Below are 13425 nucleotides of genomic sequence, written 5' to 3' on the forward strand. Positions count from 1 at the left end.
GAGTCATAGAGGATTCAAAAGTTCAAAATCACCATCCATCAATATAAAAAAATTGTTTTTCTAGCTATTAGGTTTTAGCCTGAATAAAAGCAGGATAAATACGGAGTGATGATAGAGTTTAATTATAGTGTGTGGGTTTAAATAAAATACCTATATTCACATGAATTATATTTAAACATCAAATGATGATTATATTAAATAGATATATTCACAAGAATTATATCTAATTGTCAGATCATAGTTGTATGGAATACATGTAAGTTGTCATATCCCGGCCCGGGCCCCACCATATCCTAGGTTCGACTCCGCCGTAGTACGATGTTGTCCGCTTTGGGCCCCGATCATGCCCTTATGGTTTTATTTTTGGGAACTCACACGAGAACTTCCCAGTGGGTCACCCATCCTAGGATTGCTCTCACGCGAACTCGCTTAACTTCAAAGTTCCGATGGAACCCGAAGCCAGTGAGCTCCCAAAAGGCATCATGCTAGGTAGAGATTGGAATGTACATATAAGGCTTACAATATCCACTCCTCTTGGCGATGTGGGATGTTACAATGAGGGCTCGGGCAGGGATGTGACATAAGAATTGATGGCAATCTCCAAATTTTAATACTATAGTTGATTGCGTCATAGTTTTTAGTAGACTAAACAATATCTTACATGACCTGTTAGCATGACATGGGTAAGTATTACCCATGGGTACTTGTTTCATCCTATTAAATGCATGCATCTTTGGAGTGTAGTTGTAAAAAATCATCAAAATCAAAGTTAAAATAACCGTTAAATTGTGATTTTTCATTTATAACCGTCGAAAAGGTTTGTCCGTTACTTGATATTTGAATGTTTGTTTTTTTTCGATTTTTGGCGTACACGATCTCGAAGTATATATACAAACAAGTTTGACGGTTGGATCGTTGAAACTAATTTCATACGATGCATATCCAGGGACGAAGTCAGAGATTTGTATGAATGGGGGCATCCTCAAACAATAAAATTACAATTAAAAAGCTAAAAAATTTACTAAACAAACACTTATATATTAATCTTATAAAGTTTTTCATACAAAACACTTAGAATCATTGTTGGTGAAGTCAGTCATATTGATACTAAGAGAAATGCTAAGGAGACACTCTCAAAGTAGGACTCTCCGCCACCTCATGTTTTTGGCACAATAATTAATAATGTTGGTACAGGAATTATGCTGAAAATATGAGGTGATGGAAAGTTCATGGAGATGTCCACTTTTGAAAGAGTCTCCTTAGCATTTCCCTTGATACCAATTAACATATAGGGTTCAATTTTTATTTTAATTAGGGTTGGTCATTGAGATGCAAAATTGTACAATTTTTCTGCACTCAAAAATGTTGTTTGAGTGGGGGCATCCGCCCCCTCTAGGCCTATAGTGGCTCGGTCCCTATGCGTATCCCATAAAATTCAATGGTATATATATTTATTAAATAGCTTTAAATTTATCATTACATATCCCCTATCAAGCTCATTCCGATCACTCCATCATTAACTCTCGAATTTCAGAAAGACGAATAATTTTTAAGGAAAATTAATGAAAAGGGCTTGAAAACTTTGAGTTTTAATGATAAGGACAAAATAAAGGGTAAAGTGAATAGTACTAGAATTGACTTTTTAGTGTAAAAATGTGGTTTTTCGTTAAAGTGAACAGTACCATGTGCTTTTCGTTAAAGTTTCCTATTTTTTATGCATGATTAGAAATTATAGTTGGATATAACGTCTTGTTGATTGTTGTTTGGCGTTACTTGTTTCTCTTGAGATTTCAAGTTCCATTAGCCCAAAAAAAAAATATATAATTTCTAATATGTGTCACAGCTTAGGTCGTGTCACCTTTTATTAAGGAGTTGGGTTTGAATTTGAATTTTATCACTAGTTAGTTTAATGGATTGACGTGATGTGATACATCAAAATGACCGGTTTACAACTTATTTATCATGTCTAATTTTAGAGTGAAACCGATTTAATTGGAACAGTGCCTACTGTAGAAAACCCAATGGTAAAAGTCAATTAACATTTTACTTTGACACATAAACATGGTTAATAAATACGAGACTGGTACGTCAGTACCTATTTCACACACCAATTTTTATGACCCAATAAAAATATCACATATGTCATGTCCCTATTCTTTTCTATCTTTGTAACGAAACACAACCTCACCCACCCTTAAAACTGTTACCAAACTTAAATCTTCTTCGCCGCTTCGTCTTCCTTCCGTTCGAACAAATTGATGACGGTACTCATAACCGGCCACCGCGGCCTCGTCGGCTCTGCCATTATCCTGCAAGCTCCATATTCTAGGATTCAACAACCTCGCACCCTCGACGGTCTCGACCTCACTCGCAAAGCCGGCGTCGAGTCCTTGTTCACCACCAAGCGAGAAGCCCCAACTCGTCATCCTCACTACAGCAGAAGACGGTGGCATTCACTGCTGGGTGGAGTCGACGATTGGAGGAGTGATTGTGTGTGGGGTCGACGGAGAAAGCTTAGTGCGACTGATAAACTCGTGTTTTTTTTTTCTGTTTGGAACTCCCACTTGTTGAATTTTATCATTTTGGTTTACATCTGCCATGGGAAGAAGATTATTATTTTGGTTTAGGTGGTCTTTCATGGTAGATCAGGCATGGTAAGAAAGGAACAAGAAAAGATGAATGCTTGGTTATTGGAGGCTGTTTGGTTACTAAGCAGGGGTGTGGGAGAGAATTTCAAATGACAGATGTTGTATTCCTGTTGGACCACATAGCTTGGTGTAGTCAAATTAGGATTTGATAGCATTTTAATTGATTTTAAAATCTGGATGTATTCAATTAGGATTTTAAAAGATTTTGAAATCAGAGTGTAGTCAAATTAGGATTTTAGAGGATTCTCAATTAGGATTTTAAATGAGTCTGCAGATGTCTAGGTGTAGTGAAATTACCAAGGATTTGCTAGGATTTTGATGAGTGATGGATTTTAATGGATTTAAGGGTGTGTGGTATAAATACCAAATGCTATCAAGAATCCAATCTATTTCCACTCAAAATATACCTATTTTTACTTATTTGGGCAATTTGGGTAAAATATGGCATTTGGAGGACAAATGAGCAAGAAAGCTAACTTGGAAAGATATTTGGTTGCAGGTGGAGGGGTTTGACTCTATAATATTGTTTCTCCCATTTGTTTGGGTGGTGGAGGTTTGCCAAGAGAATTGTTTAATCAAGACAAGTGCATGCTTTTTCATGCAAGTGGATGGAATGCACCATGAGAGCTTTCGGACAAGGAACATGTGAAAGAAGCCAACTTGCTTCTTTTAAATGTTAGTTTATTACAAGTGGGAAAACATGTGATGAAAGCATGTGGTGGAGGTGCAAGTTTCCCTTTTAATATTATTTCTCCATACAAGTTGGCAAGAGAAATACAAACTGCCCAAGTTTCTTTTGGGCAGATGCAGTGTCTTCAGCAGGAGGGTTTCCTCCAGATCTCTATTTAAAGGAGCCCAAACACAAGGATTATGGACACTCAAAACAACCAATCAAAACTCTACTCAAATTAGCTCATCAGCTTCCTTGTAGACATTTATTTTTAGCCAAGCATCCTTTGCTTTTCTTGTTTATTAGCTCTGCTACTCACTTGTAGTATCGATCTTATTTGTGGCTTTTATGTACAACCCTCTTTCAGTCATTTAATCCACAAGCAATCTGCAATATTAGTCACTTTCCTCTGTCATTTATATTTCCAAGCAACATTATCATTTACATATTGTTCTATCTCTTCATATAAGTAAAGTCCTTATTTTTAAGGCAAACAAAGAACCTTAATTTGAGTAACTCCCACTCAATGGCACAATCTCTTGGTTCGAAGTCAAACTCAGGCGCAACCTCAATCATTCAAATCCCGTCTACTAGCAGCATCTAGTAGTGGCACGCCCGCACCCCACCAATCTCGTATGTGAACAAATCCCTGGTATGCCCGCAAGGCATCATGGCGGATTTAGGGAGCGAACACAATCCTTACCCCTCAGATTTCTTTTCACGTAAATACCTTTGCTAACGCTTATTTTCCCCTTCTACTACTTCCTATCTATGTTGTACTTTTATTTCCCGAAATCCAATTCAATAAACTCAGAATTTGGATAAAAGTAAGAATTTGGAAATTGACATGCACGAATTCCCTTGTTTGGATTCATAAACATAGAAATTTGGAATTTTCGCGTGGAAAAAAACTTGAAATTTGGGACCTCTAATTCTCAAGTTTAAATTCCATATACATAGGTGTCATTTCCCAATTTCTATGATTGAGAGCTTAAAAATAACAAATTCCGTATTTAATTTCATTGTTCTTTTAGGCTAACAAAACAAGAAAATTCACAATTCCAGAAAATAAAATCCCGTCAATTCAATTTCTGTCATTTTAAAATTCCTTGGTAATCTTAAATTTTTTTATCCAAATATAGTGTAATAGAAATCTATATAAATATGTCAAAATCTAAATAGAATTGTAAAGTTCATTAAAATCTTTTAAAATCTATCACCTAACAAAAATCTATTAAAATCATTTGAAATCCAAATTGACTGCACGTATCATCCGTGCAAATGGGGCTCATGTGAACTTTATCTCCTTCCTCTCTCACACACACAGTACACACGCACGCACGCAGAGAGAAAGGAGAGACGGCGGAGCCGCGCAGAGAGAGAAAGAGAGACGGCGGAGAGAGAGAAAGAGAGAGTAGCGTTTCCCTTTCATCTCTTACTTATCGCCAGACTCTGCAAATCATAACAGCAAGTGGATTAGCTAGCTGCCTGGATTGCAATTCCTTCATTTCCTTCCCCTCCCGACCCTCTGTTTTCCAGGCAAGTGTTTATTCCTTCCTCTTACTCCCACCTTCTTTTTTTCCAGTGTTTGGTTATTAATATTATTGTTAGTATTTCAATTTTTTTATTGTTCCATTTGAAAACACTGATATATTTTCTTTGTGGGTATCTTAGTCCTTGTTTGGCATCTAGTATTGAATTGGATTGGATAACCCACTTTCTACCATTTTTGTGTACCATAAATTTTATTTCTTTTGATTTCTTATGTATTGAAGAACCCTTTTGATTAAGGTTAAATCCGTGCTTTTCACTCAATTTTGCATAAGTTCTTAGTCAGTCACTATCTCTGGACAAATGATTATTTTTTCTTATCTCAATTTTTTATTTTTTGCATGATAGTTCTTTCTTTTTGGTTGAATTCTTTTTAATGTTCTTGTGAGTTCAACTCTGGTGCCTCTTCCCTGTTGATGTGTATATATGTATGTCGTTGTGTCATTTGGTGATAAAAAAAAAAAAAAAAAGGGAGGGCGACCTCAACTCAACAAGGCTCTTTGCTTTGCGAGGGTCGGGGAACGTCTATTGTACACAACCTTACCCTTGCTTGCAAAGAGGCTGTTTTCAAGACTCGGGCCCGTGACCTTTCGGTCACAAAGGAGCAACCTTTTCGTTGCGCCAAGACTTGCCCTCTGTCATTTGGTGATATGGTATCATAATTACTTTGGTTTTTATTTGGTAGAGTTTTTGTTGTTGAACCATCTTTTATTTATCCGTGATTGTATAACTGGAGCATGAGAATTTGATGACTAGGTCATGGCTGGGTGTTTTGCTTAAGACCCAGCGGATAGTTCAATTTTTCTGCAGAGAAACCTAGTGTTTGTTTCATACACAATGGAAAATGTTGTGGATTCGGATAGTTAGGTAGGATTCCTTTATGGAGAAGAATTTTGTCTTCTGGTGTTAGGTTGAGTCAACATGAAATACAAAATTGGCAAATTGATACTGCTAAGTTTGCTAGTCATAGATGTACAATGTCTTCTCCTTCTGAATATGGGACATGCGGGTTCCTTTTTCCGCTTATAGATATCAGTTTCCTAAGAACACTGCTTTGCACATTGGTTGAAATTGTGTTTGCTTGTATGTGTGGCTAAACTTAGGGCTGATGCATGTATTTTGAACCTTTTACATGATTATGTGACTTAAATTTGTTTTGGTTTACAGGTTCCAGTGAAGATGATAAAAATAGTGGAAACAAGGTCTAGAATTGTGCTGGTACACTATTATCTCTGGTAGATAAAGTGGGTAGCATCATCGCACTTACTTGGATAGTTGTGCTTCTTTGTGACAGTTTTGCTTCATCTTGCTCATAAGAAACCACGAAGGCTGGAAACGTTTAATGTGACCCTCGTGTGGATAGTGAGCCAGATGGTATTGTTGTACCCTTCATAATGTCACCACACATGTGTATTGTGTAGGGTGTAAAGATTGTGAGTGTAAAATATGGAGTTGTCTTCGCCCTTCTCATTGCAAAGGGATTTACCCATCACTTCTCTCAGATCCAGCTTCCTCCCTTGGAATCCTCCTTGCTTATTAGGTACAGTCAAGAGGAATTATAAAAACAATAGGATCTCAGAAAATATCCCTTTTTCAGTATCTTGCTCATCTGTCAAAACTGTCCGCAGTCCTTCATTGGACAAGCATGTTGTGAAGCAAAACAAGATGCGTTTTGTCCAAAAGCTACAAACACTGCTTCTTTCCAAACCGAAATGCTATATTCCAATTCATATTCTCAATAAGTGTCGAGCCTACCTTTCCCTATCAAAGCCACGATCCATTCTCTCAATGATTCATAGATACCCTACTATTTTTGAACTCTTCATGATCCCAATAGCTCCCTTGCCATCCAATGCAACTAAATCATTATCACAACTCTGTGTCCGTCTAACCCCAGCTGCAGCAGCCCTTGCTGCTGAGGAATTAAGTCTCAAATCAGCCATCTCTGACACCTTGGCCACCAAACTCCAGAAACTTCTTATGCTCTCTTCTCATCATCGACTACTTCTGTCAAAGTTGGTTCACCTAGCTCCAGATCTTGGTCTTCCCCCTAATTTTCGCTCTCGTCTATGCAATGACTATCCAAATAAATTCAAGACTGTTGACACCTCCTATGGCCGTGCACTTGAGCTTGTCTCCTGGGACCAAGACTTGGCAAAGCCTTTACCATCTCCAGAAGTTCAGTCACGTGAGCTAATAGTAGACAGACCTTTGAAATTCAAGCAGTTGACACTCCGAAAGGGTCTAAATTTGAAGAGGCGTCACCAAGATTTTTTGCTCAAATTCAAAGAAATTCCGGATGTGTGCCCATACAATACCCCCATCTCGGACTTGCCTAAAGAGACAATTGAGGCAGAGAAGAGAGCTTGTTTGGTGGTGAGAGAAGTGCTAGGGATGACGGTTGAAAAGAGAACTTTGATAGACCACTTGACTCATTTTAGGAATGATTTTGTGCTGTCCAACAAGTTGAGAGGGATGATCATACGGCACCCGGAGTTATTCTATGTGAGCTTGAAAGGGCAGAGAGATTCAGTGTTTTTAGTGGAGGGTTTTGATGACAAGGGTGCACTGTTGGAGAAGAAAGAGACTTTGGTGATAAAGGAAAAGTTGATGCAGTTGGTTAGAGAAAGCAAGAGACTAAGAAGAGAGAGGAAGAAAGCTAGGATTAACAACACTGAGATTGGTGGCTCTAGTGATGATTTTGAGTCCGATGGTGATGATGATGATGACTATGATGACGGTTTTCAGAGTTTGTTTGAGCCTGAAGATTTTTATGTGGATGATGATGGTGATAAGAAGGGTGAGATAATTGACTACAGGGAGAAAGGGCAGTTTTGGAATGTTGATGCTCATTCTGTTCATGATGGCGGGAAGCAACAAATGGAACCTTGGTAGAAAAGAATGTCAAGTGTTCAGATCTTACCAGAAAATAATCAAAGTGCGAGGATAGTATTATGGCAGTTATATGAATGACTGTAAAGACGAAGTCTCACAGTCTGTATCTATATATATGAAGCAAATGGCCCTTCACCTAAAGGGTAATTTTTCTGAAATACCTTACATTATCCTGAGGTGAAAAGTTTACTTAATTCAAAACCACTTCCCTTCACTTTCCTGTTAATAAAATTGGCTTATGGAAGAAGCAGATTGTAGGCAACCTACATAATTGAAGCTTAATACAAGGTATCTAAATTTGTGCTGAATTTGTTTTTCATATTCTCTTATTTTATTCGAGGAATTATAACTGTTTTGTTTAAAAGTTTTCCTAGATGAGTAATCAGTAGTCATTTTACTTGGTCTTCTCTAGTAGTTTGGAAACTAAAGGTGTAACCCTAATCTTTTCAATGTATTAGATTATCATCTTTGATAAAATGGAGCGTGTTCTATGGATCATTCTAAATTTGGTTGTATCCTAGTTTATGCTCCGAAAATGATGAATTGGCTTTCGATGACTACATAGTACGAGCCCTACTACGTGGACAGATACGGGTCAAACATTTTTCTAATTCTGTTACCACAGTAACCAGGATTTGGTTCTATGCAGAGGCTTTTCTTCCTGACCTACTGGTGGATTTGGGAAAAGTCAAGTCTAAAACTTACAAGTGCATAATTTCACCACAAATTTTCTCAGAGATGGCCTGCTTGCTTATGAAGGGTTGTTTATGTCTTTGCGAAAGTGTTGGACTCCTTTGTTGCCCTTACCTTATTAAATGTTTCCTTCCCTTGCAGGCCATGAAGTGGCACAGATAAGTGATCAAGCTCTTCATGGAGGCAACATATGCATAAAGATAGCTGATTGGTGTATGTCCAGTGCAGCAACTGAGTTCTCAACCTCTGCATCAATGGCTCCATTACCTTCGTGCTGTTCAGCTATGTATATCTACTCAAAAAGTGGTTTCACTTGGAATTTCCTTTCTCGAGCGTGAGCATAGGTATGGAGAATGGAATTACCTTTCACTTTTTACATTGATTCAAGTCGCTTTGATATATTTCGACTACGCTGTTACTCCTAATGTTTGATTAACATCTGTGAATGAAATAGTTGATACACTATTTCATTACTACGAAACACAACAAATTGTTGTTGGCCAACACTAGAACTCATCATTACTGCCAAAACTAGAACTCGTCAAGCATATATATACACACTATTTGATTAACAATTTATGGACCGTTGGATTTCCAAAGGTAAAAAAAATTTAAAAATCTTATTTAATTTCAGCCGTTGTATCTGAGATCAACAGTTCACGTTATTCGGTTTTATAAATTATAAAAAAAAAGAGTTTAAAATTCTGAAATGTTACCGTTGTGCCACGTGACATAATTTGGGATGTTGGAATTCAATTTTTTTTAATCCAATAGCAGAGATTAATTATGTGAACAAAAAATTAAAAATTGTAAAAAATTAATAAAAATTTTGAAAAATTGAAAGAAAAAATTGATTTTACTTATCTATAAATACATTCTCATTATCTTCTACCTTACACCACAATTTCATATTTTGTCACGTGGCGCAACGAGAACGATTAAAAATCTTATTCGAAATTACAAATAAAATTATTTTGTATTATTTTATAAATTAAAGAAATACTAATATTTTATTACCTATTGTTAGGGTGTAGGGGTGGAGATGCAAAAGATAATTACTGTTCATTAAAGACAATTATTGTTTACTGGGTATATTAAATAGTGAATAGTCCTAGGGACTTAACAACGGTGCAAATGGGGTTTCTTGTCGACAAATGAACACGTGACATTGAGTAACTCCACCGTGGTGGATTGCTCGGGGGACAGGCGAGAGAAAAGGGCCCGAGGCCCTATGGATTCACTCCAGCGTGAAGGAGCTCGAGTGGAGGTGGAGGCTTGAGCTCCGGGCCTGTGAAGAATTGCCAGCCCTTGAGCCCGAGTGGATTGGCTGTCAGGGCTGACGTCAGCCTTGCAGCAGGCCCTTTTTTTATTTTTTTCTGTCAGGCGCGTCGCCCGACATCTTTTCAAAAAAATCAGCCCACTTTTCAGACTGAAATGTTACTGTTGGGAAGTCACGTGGCTTCCCACGGTCCGTTTGATCTCAACGGCTCTTTAACTTGGACCGTTCGATCTCAACGGTAAAAAAAAATCTTATTTAAAATCTACCGTTCGATCTGAGTTCAACGGTCAATATTAATATGCTTTATAAATAAAAAGAAAAAATAGTTTTAAAATTAAGAAAAGTTACTGTTGTGACACTAGGCACAATCTGGAGTGTTGTAATTCAATTTTTTTTAAATCCAACGACAGAGATTAATTATTTAAATTAAAAAATTAAAAAAATTGTAAAAAATCCGAAAAAATATCTGAAAATTTAAAAAAAAATGTTTCTACTTTTCTATAAATGTCTTCTCATTATCATCTACCTTACACCACAATTTCAGATTTTCTCAACTACTTTCAATCACATTCCTATCTTTCTCTCAAGGTTTCAATATGATTTTTTTCAATAAAATGACTATTGATGCATGTACGAATTGGACGCTTCTTGAAGATGTTGCATTGTGTACTAATTGGGTTGAAATTACTTATAGTTCGCGTACGGGTAATGAGATGCAATTGCGAGAAATGTGGAGTCTTATTCATATCAATTATCTTGAAAAAATGGGTGGGAGTAGAACCAAAGAATCAATGTCTAGTTGTTAGAAATTACTTAGCCAATCATTTAGTATTTGGAGAGACGTCTTGGCACAAGCTAGTAGTAATCTTCGAAGTGGGGAAAATTACACGGATCAGGTAACAATATATTATTTATTTGTTTGTACTATACCCAAATTTACATTGTAATTATTTGTTTGTATTATTTATTTGTTATCTACTTTAATTATAATTATTTGTTTGTATTATTTATTTGTTACATACTTTGATTATAATTTTTTGTTTGTATTATATATTTGTTTCATACTTTTTATTATAATTATTTATTTGTTACCTACTTTGATTATAATTATTTCTTCTCCCCCATTATGTAGTTAATTCAAGCACAAGCTTGGTATGGTGCCAAAACCAAAAGCAAAAATAAATCATTCAACCGGTGAGAATGTTGGAATATTATCAAAGATTGTCCTAAATTCAGAGTTGTGCATGTCGGTCCAGAAGTTGTCATGAACAACACCCATCTACACTCTACACCTGATAATGGCTCGCATAAAGATGATGGAGAAGAAGTGCCCGAAACGCCCATCCCTGAACAAGCGTCGGGTTCGACCCGTTATCCAATTAGGTCTCAATGTAAGAAGGCTTCAAAGAGAAAAGGAAGTGCTTCCAAGCATGATTATGCAAAGTACATGGAAGAACTTACTCGCCATAGTAAATTGACTTTGGCACGGGAAATAGCGAAATTTGAGGCTAATAATGCTAGAGATGAGGCAAAAGTTGTAGCTGTTGAGAGAGAATTTCAAGCTAATGAGAAAGAAAGATAGCTACTTAGGCAAGAAAGGGAACTGGTTAGAGAAGAAAGAATGGCTCAATGAGATCATGAGATTATGAACACGCATTTAGAAGGGAAGTCTTCAAATTGTAAATATTTTTGGAAGTCGAAGAAAGAGGATGTAGTGCGTAGGAGGCGTGCAAGAGAAGCGAGAGGAAGAGGAGATAGTCCTAGCACGACAAGAGAAAATCATCCTAGCACCACAAATTGGTTAAGTGATGATGATTAGAGTACTTTTTGTAATCGGAGCCCATAGTTTTCTAATCGCATTGAGTTGTAGTTTATTATTTATTGAATAGAGTATTTATGTTGTTTCCAATTTATTACATAAAACTCACGAAATAAAACACACCAAATAAAATTACATAGACATACCAAATAATAAAAAAACACACTAAATGAACTTAATTATCTTCAGCTTGTTTCAATACCCACTGGTGCTCTATCAAGTCATTTTGCCGGGCATTGTGCATGTCTAGCCTTTGAAATGCAGTATATCGTTGAATGATCATTTCATTGTAACGTTCATCCCTTTCTAATGACTCATGTTGCATGGGCTCATCGGTTGCGTCATGAGCACAATATATATGTGTTCTTGAATTGTTCATCGTGTCTGGCTCATATTCATCAACAGCTTTATAATCGTACTCATCTTCCACAATCATGTTGTGAAGAATGATGCACGTCATCTTGATGGATCGAAGCGACTCTACATCAAACAATCTGGCAGCACCCCTATCGATCGCCCAGCGAGCTTGGAGAATACCGAAACAACGCTTCACATCCTTCCCGCACCCCTCTTGACAGCTTGCAAAGTGTTTTTCCTTTGCACTTCGCGGACGTGGCACTGTTTTGACAAATGTTGACAACCTTGGGTAAATGCCATCACCTAAATAGTATGGCCTGTCGTACATACGTCCGTTGACCTCATATGTGACTTTTGGTGCCTTTCCTTGCAGGACATCGTTGAACACTGGGGATTCGGTAAGGACGTTGAGGTCATTTTGAGCTCCCGGAACCCCGAAAAATGCGTGCTAAATCCATGTATCAAAAGATGTCACCGTCTCCAAAATGATACTTTTTGCTCCTTTTTTGTCTCCATAAGCGTCTTGCCATGCACTTGGACAGTTTTTCAATGTCCAATGCATACAATCAATGCTCCCAATCATCCCAGGAAAACCTCGTATCTCGGCCTTCTTCAGAAGCCTTTCCAAGTCCATGTGAGTATGTTGCCGGAGGTACTCTGCGGTGTAAATAGATTCGATTGCTCCGCAAAACCTCATCAGGGGCTGAAGAATGGTTGATTTCCCTATCCTCGCTATCTCATCCACTTGGTCTGCAGATGCTCCATATGCATGCAAGCATCCGCAGCGCAGCAGTAATTTTTTGCTCGGAAAAGAGACCCATAGTACCAAAAGCATCATTCTTTTGCACAAAGTAAAAATCATGGTTGCAAACAGTAATCAAGATTTTGTTGAACAAATATCGTTCCATTCTAAAACGACGTCTAAAGTACGTATCAGGAAATGCAATGTTATGGATAAAATAATCGTCCAACAGCTCCACACCTCGTCGTTGCCTGTTTCTATCAAGGTTTTTGGAACGGGTGGGCCTGCATATCTGAGCCACAGCTTGGATGACTCGATAGGAATGTGAGTCTCTGGCCATTCTTACTTCGTCATCTCTCCTTCCCCGCTCTTCATCCTCTTCTTTCTCATTTTGGGCTATATGGAGATTCAACATTCCTTCAGATAGTGCCACGTGGCATGTCGTTATTCGTTAAAAATCTGATCGAAATCTATCCTAAAAGATTCTGAAAAGATAACGACACGTGGCACAACGACATAGAATAAAAATCTTATCGAAATCAATCACCAATAATTATTTTTTCGGATAATGACACATGGCGTAACGAGAACGATTTAAAATCTGATCGAAATCTGTCTTGAAAGATTCTGAAAAGATAACGACACGTGGCACAATGACATTGGATAAAAATCTTATTGAAATCTATGACCAATAATAGTCGTTTTGGGTAAATGACACGTGGCGCAACGAGAACGATTTATAATATCTTATCCGAAATTACAAATAAAATT

At 37.3% G+C, this 13425-nt stretch overlaps 1 protein-coding gene across 4 annotated transcripts; it reads left to right on the top strand.

Moving 5' to 3' along the window:
• Nucleotides 1-4577: 4577 nt before the first annotated feature.
• On the top strand, nucleotides 4578-11645 carry LOC103400641 (protein WHAT'S THIS FACTOR 1, chloroplastic). Of its 4 annotated transcripts, none has more exons than XM_070819881.1 (4): nucleotides 4578-4857; nucleotides 6037-7907; nucleotides 8599-8801; nucleotides 10869-11645. In XM_070819881.1, the coding sequence occupies exon 2, from the start codon at nucleotides 6316-6318 to the stop codon at nucleotides 7762-7764; it is 1449 nt and encodes a 482-aa protein (XP_070675982.1). In that variant the 5' UTR covers nucleotides 4578-4857; nucleotides 6037-6315; the 3' UTR covers nucleotides 7765-7907; nucleotides 8599-8801; nucleotides 10869-11645. The 4 variants fall into 4 exon arrangements, with proteins under 4 accessions (XP_070675982.1, XP_017178760.2, XP_028956688.1 ...); XM_029100855.2 differs by having other exon boundaries at nucleotides 4583-4857; nucleotides 6037-8052; XM_017323271.3 differs by lacking the exon at nucleotides 10869-11645 and having other exon boundaries at nucleotides 8599-8938.
• Nucleotides 11646-13425: the final 1780 nt, after the last annotated feature.

Source organism: Malus domestica, chromosome 04, assembly GCF_042453785.1.
Source record: "Malus domestica chromosome 04, GDT2T_hap1".
In the NCBI taxonomy this organism is placed as follows: Eukaryota; Viridiplantae; Streptophyta; class Magnoliopsida; order Rosales; family Rosaceae; genus Malus; species Malus domestica.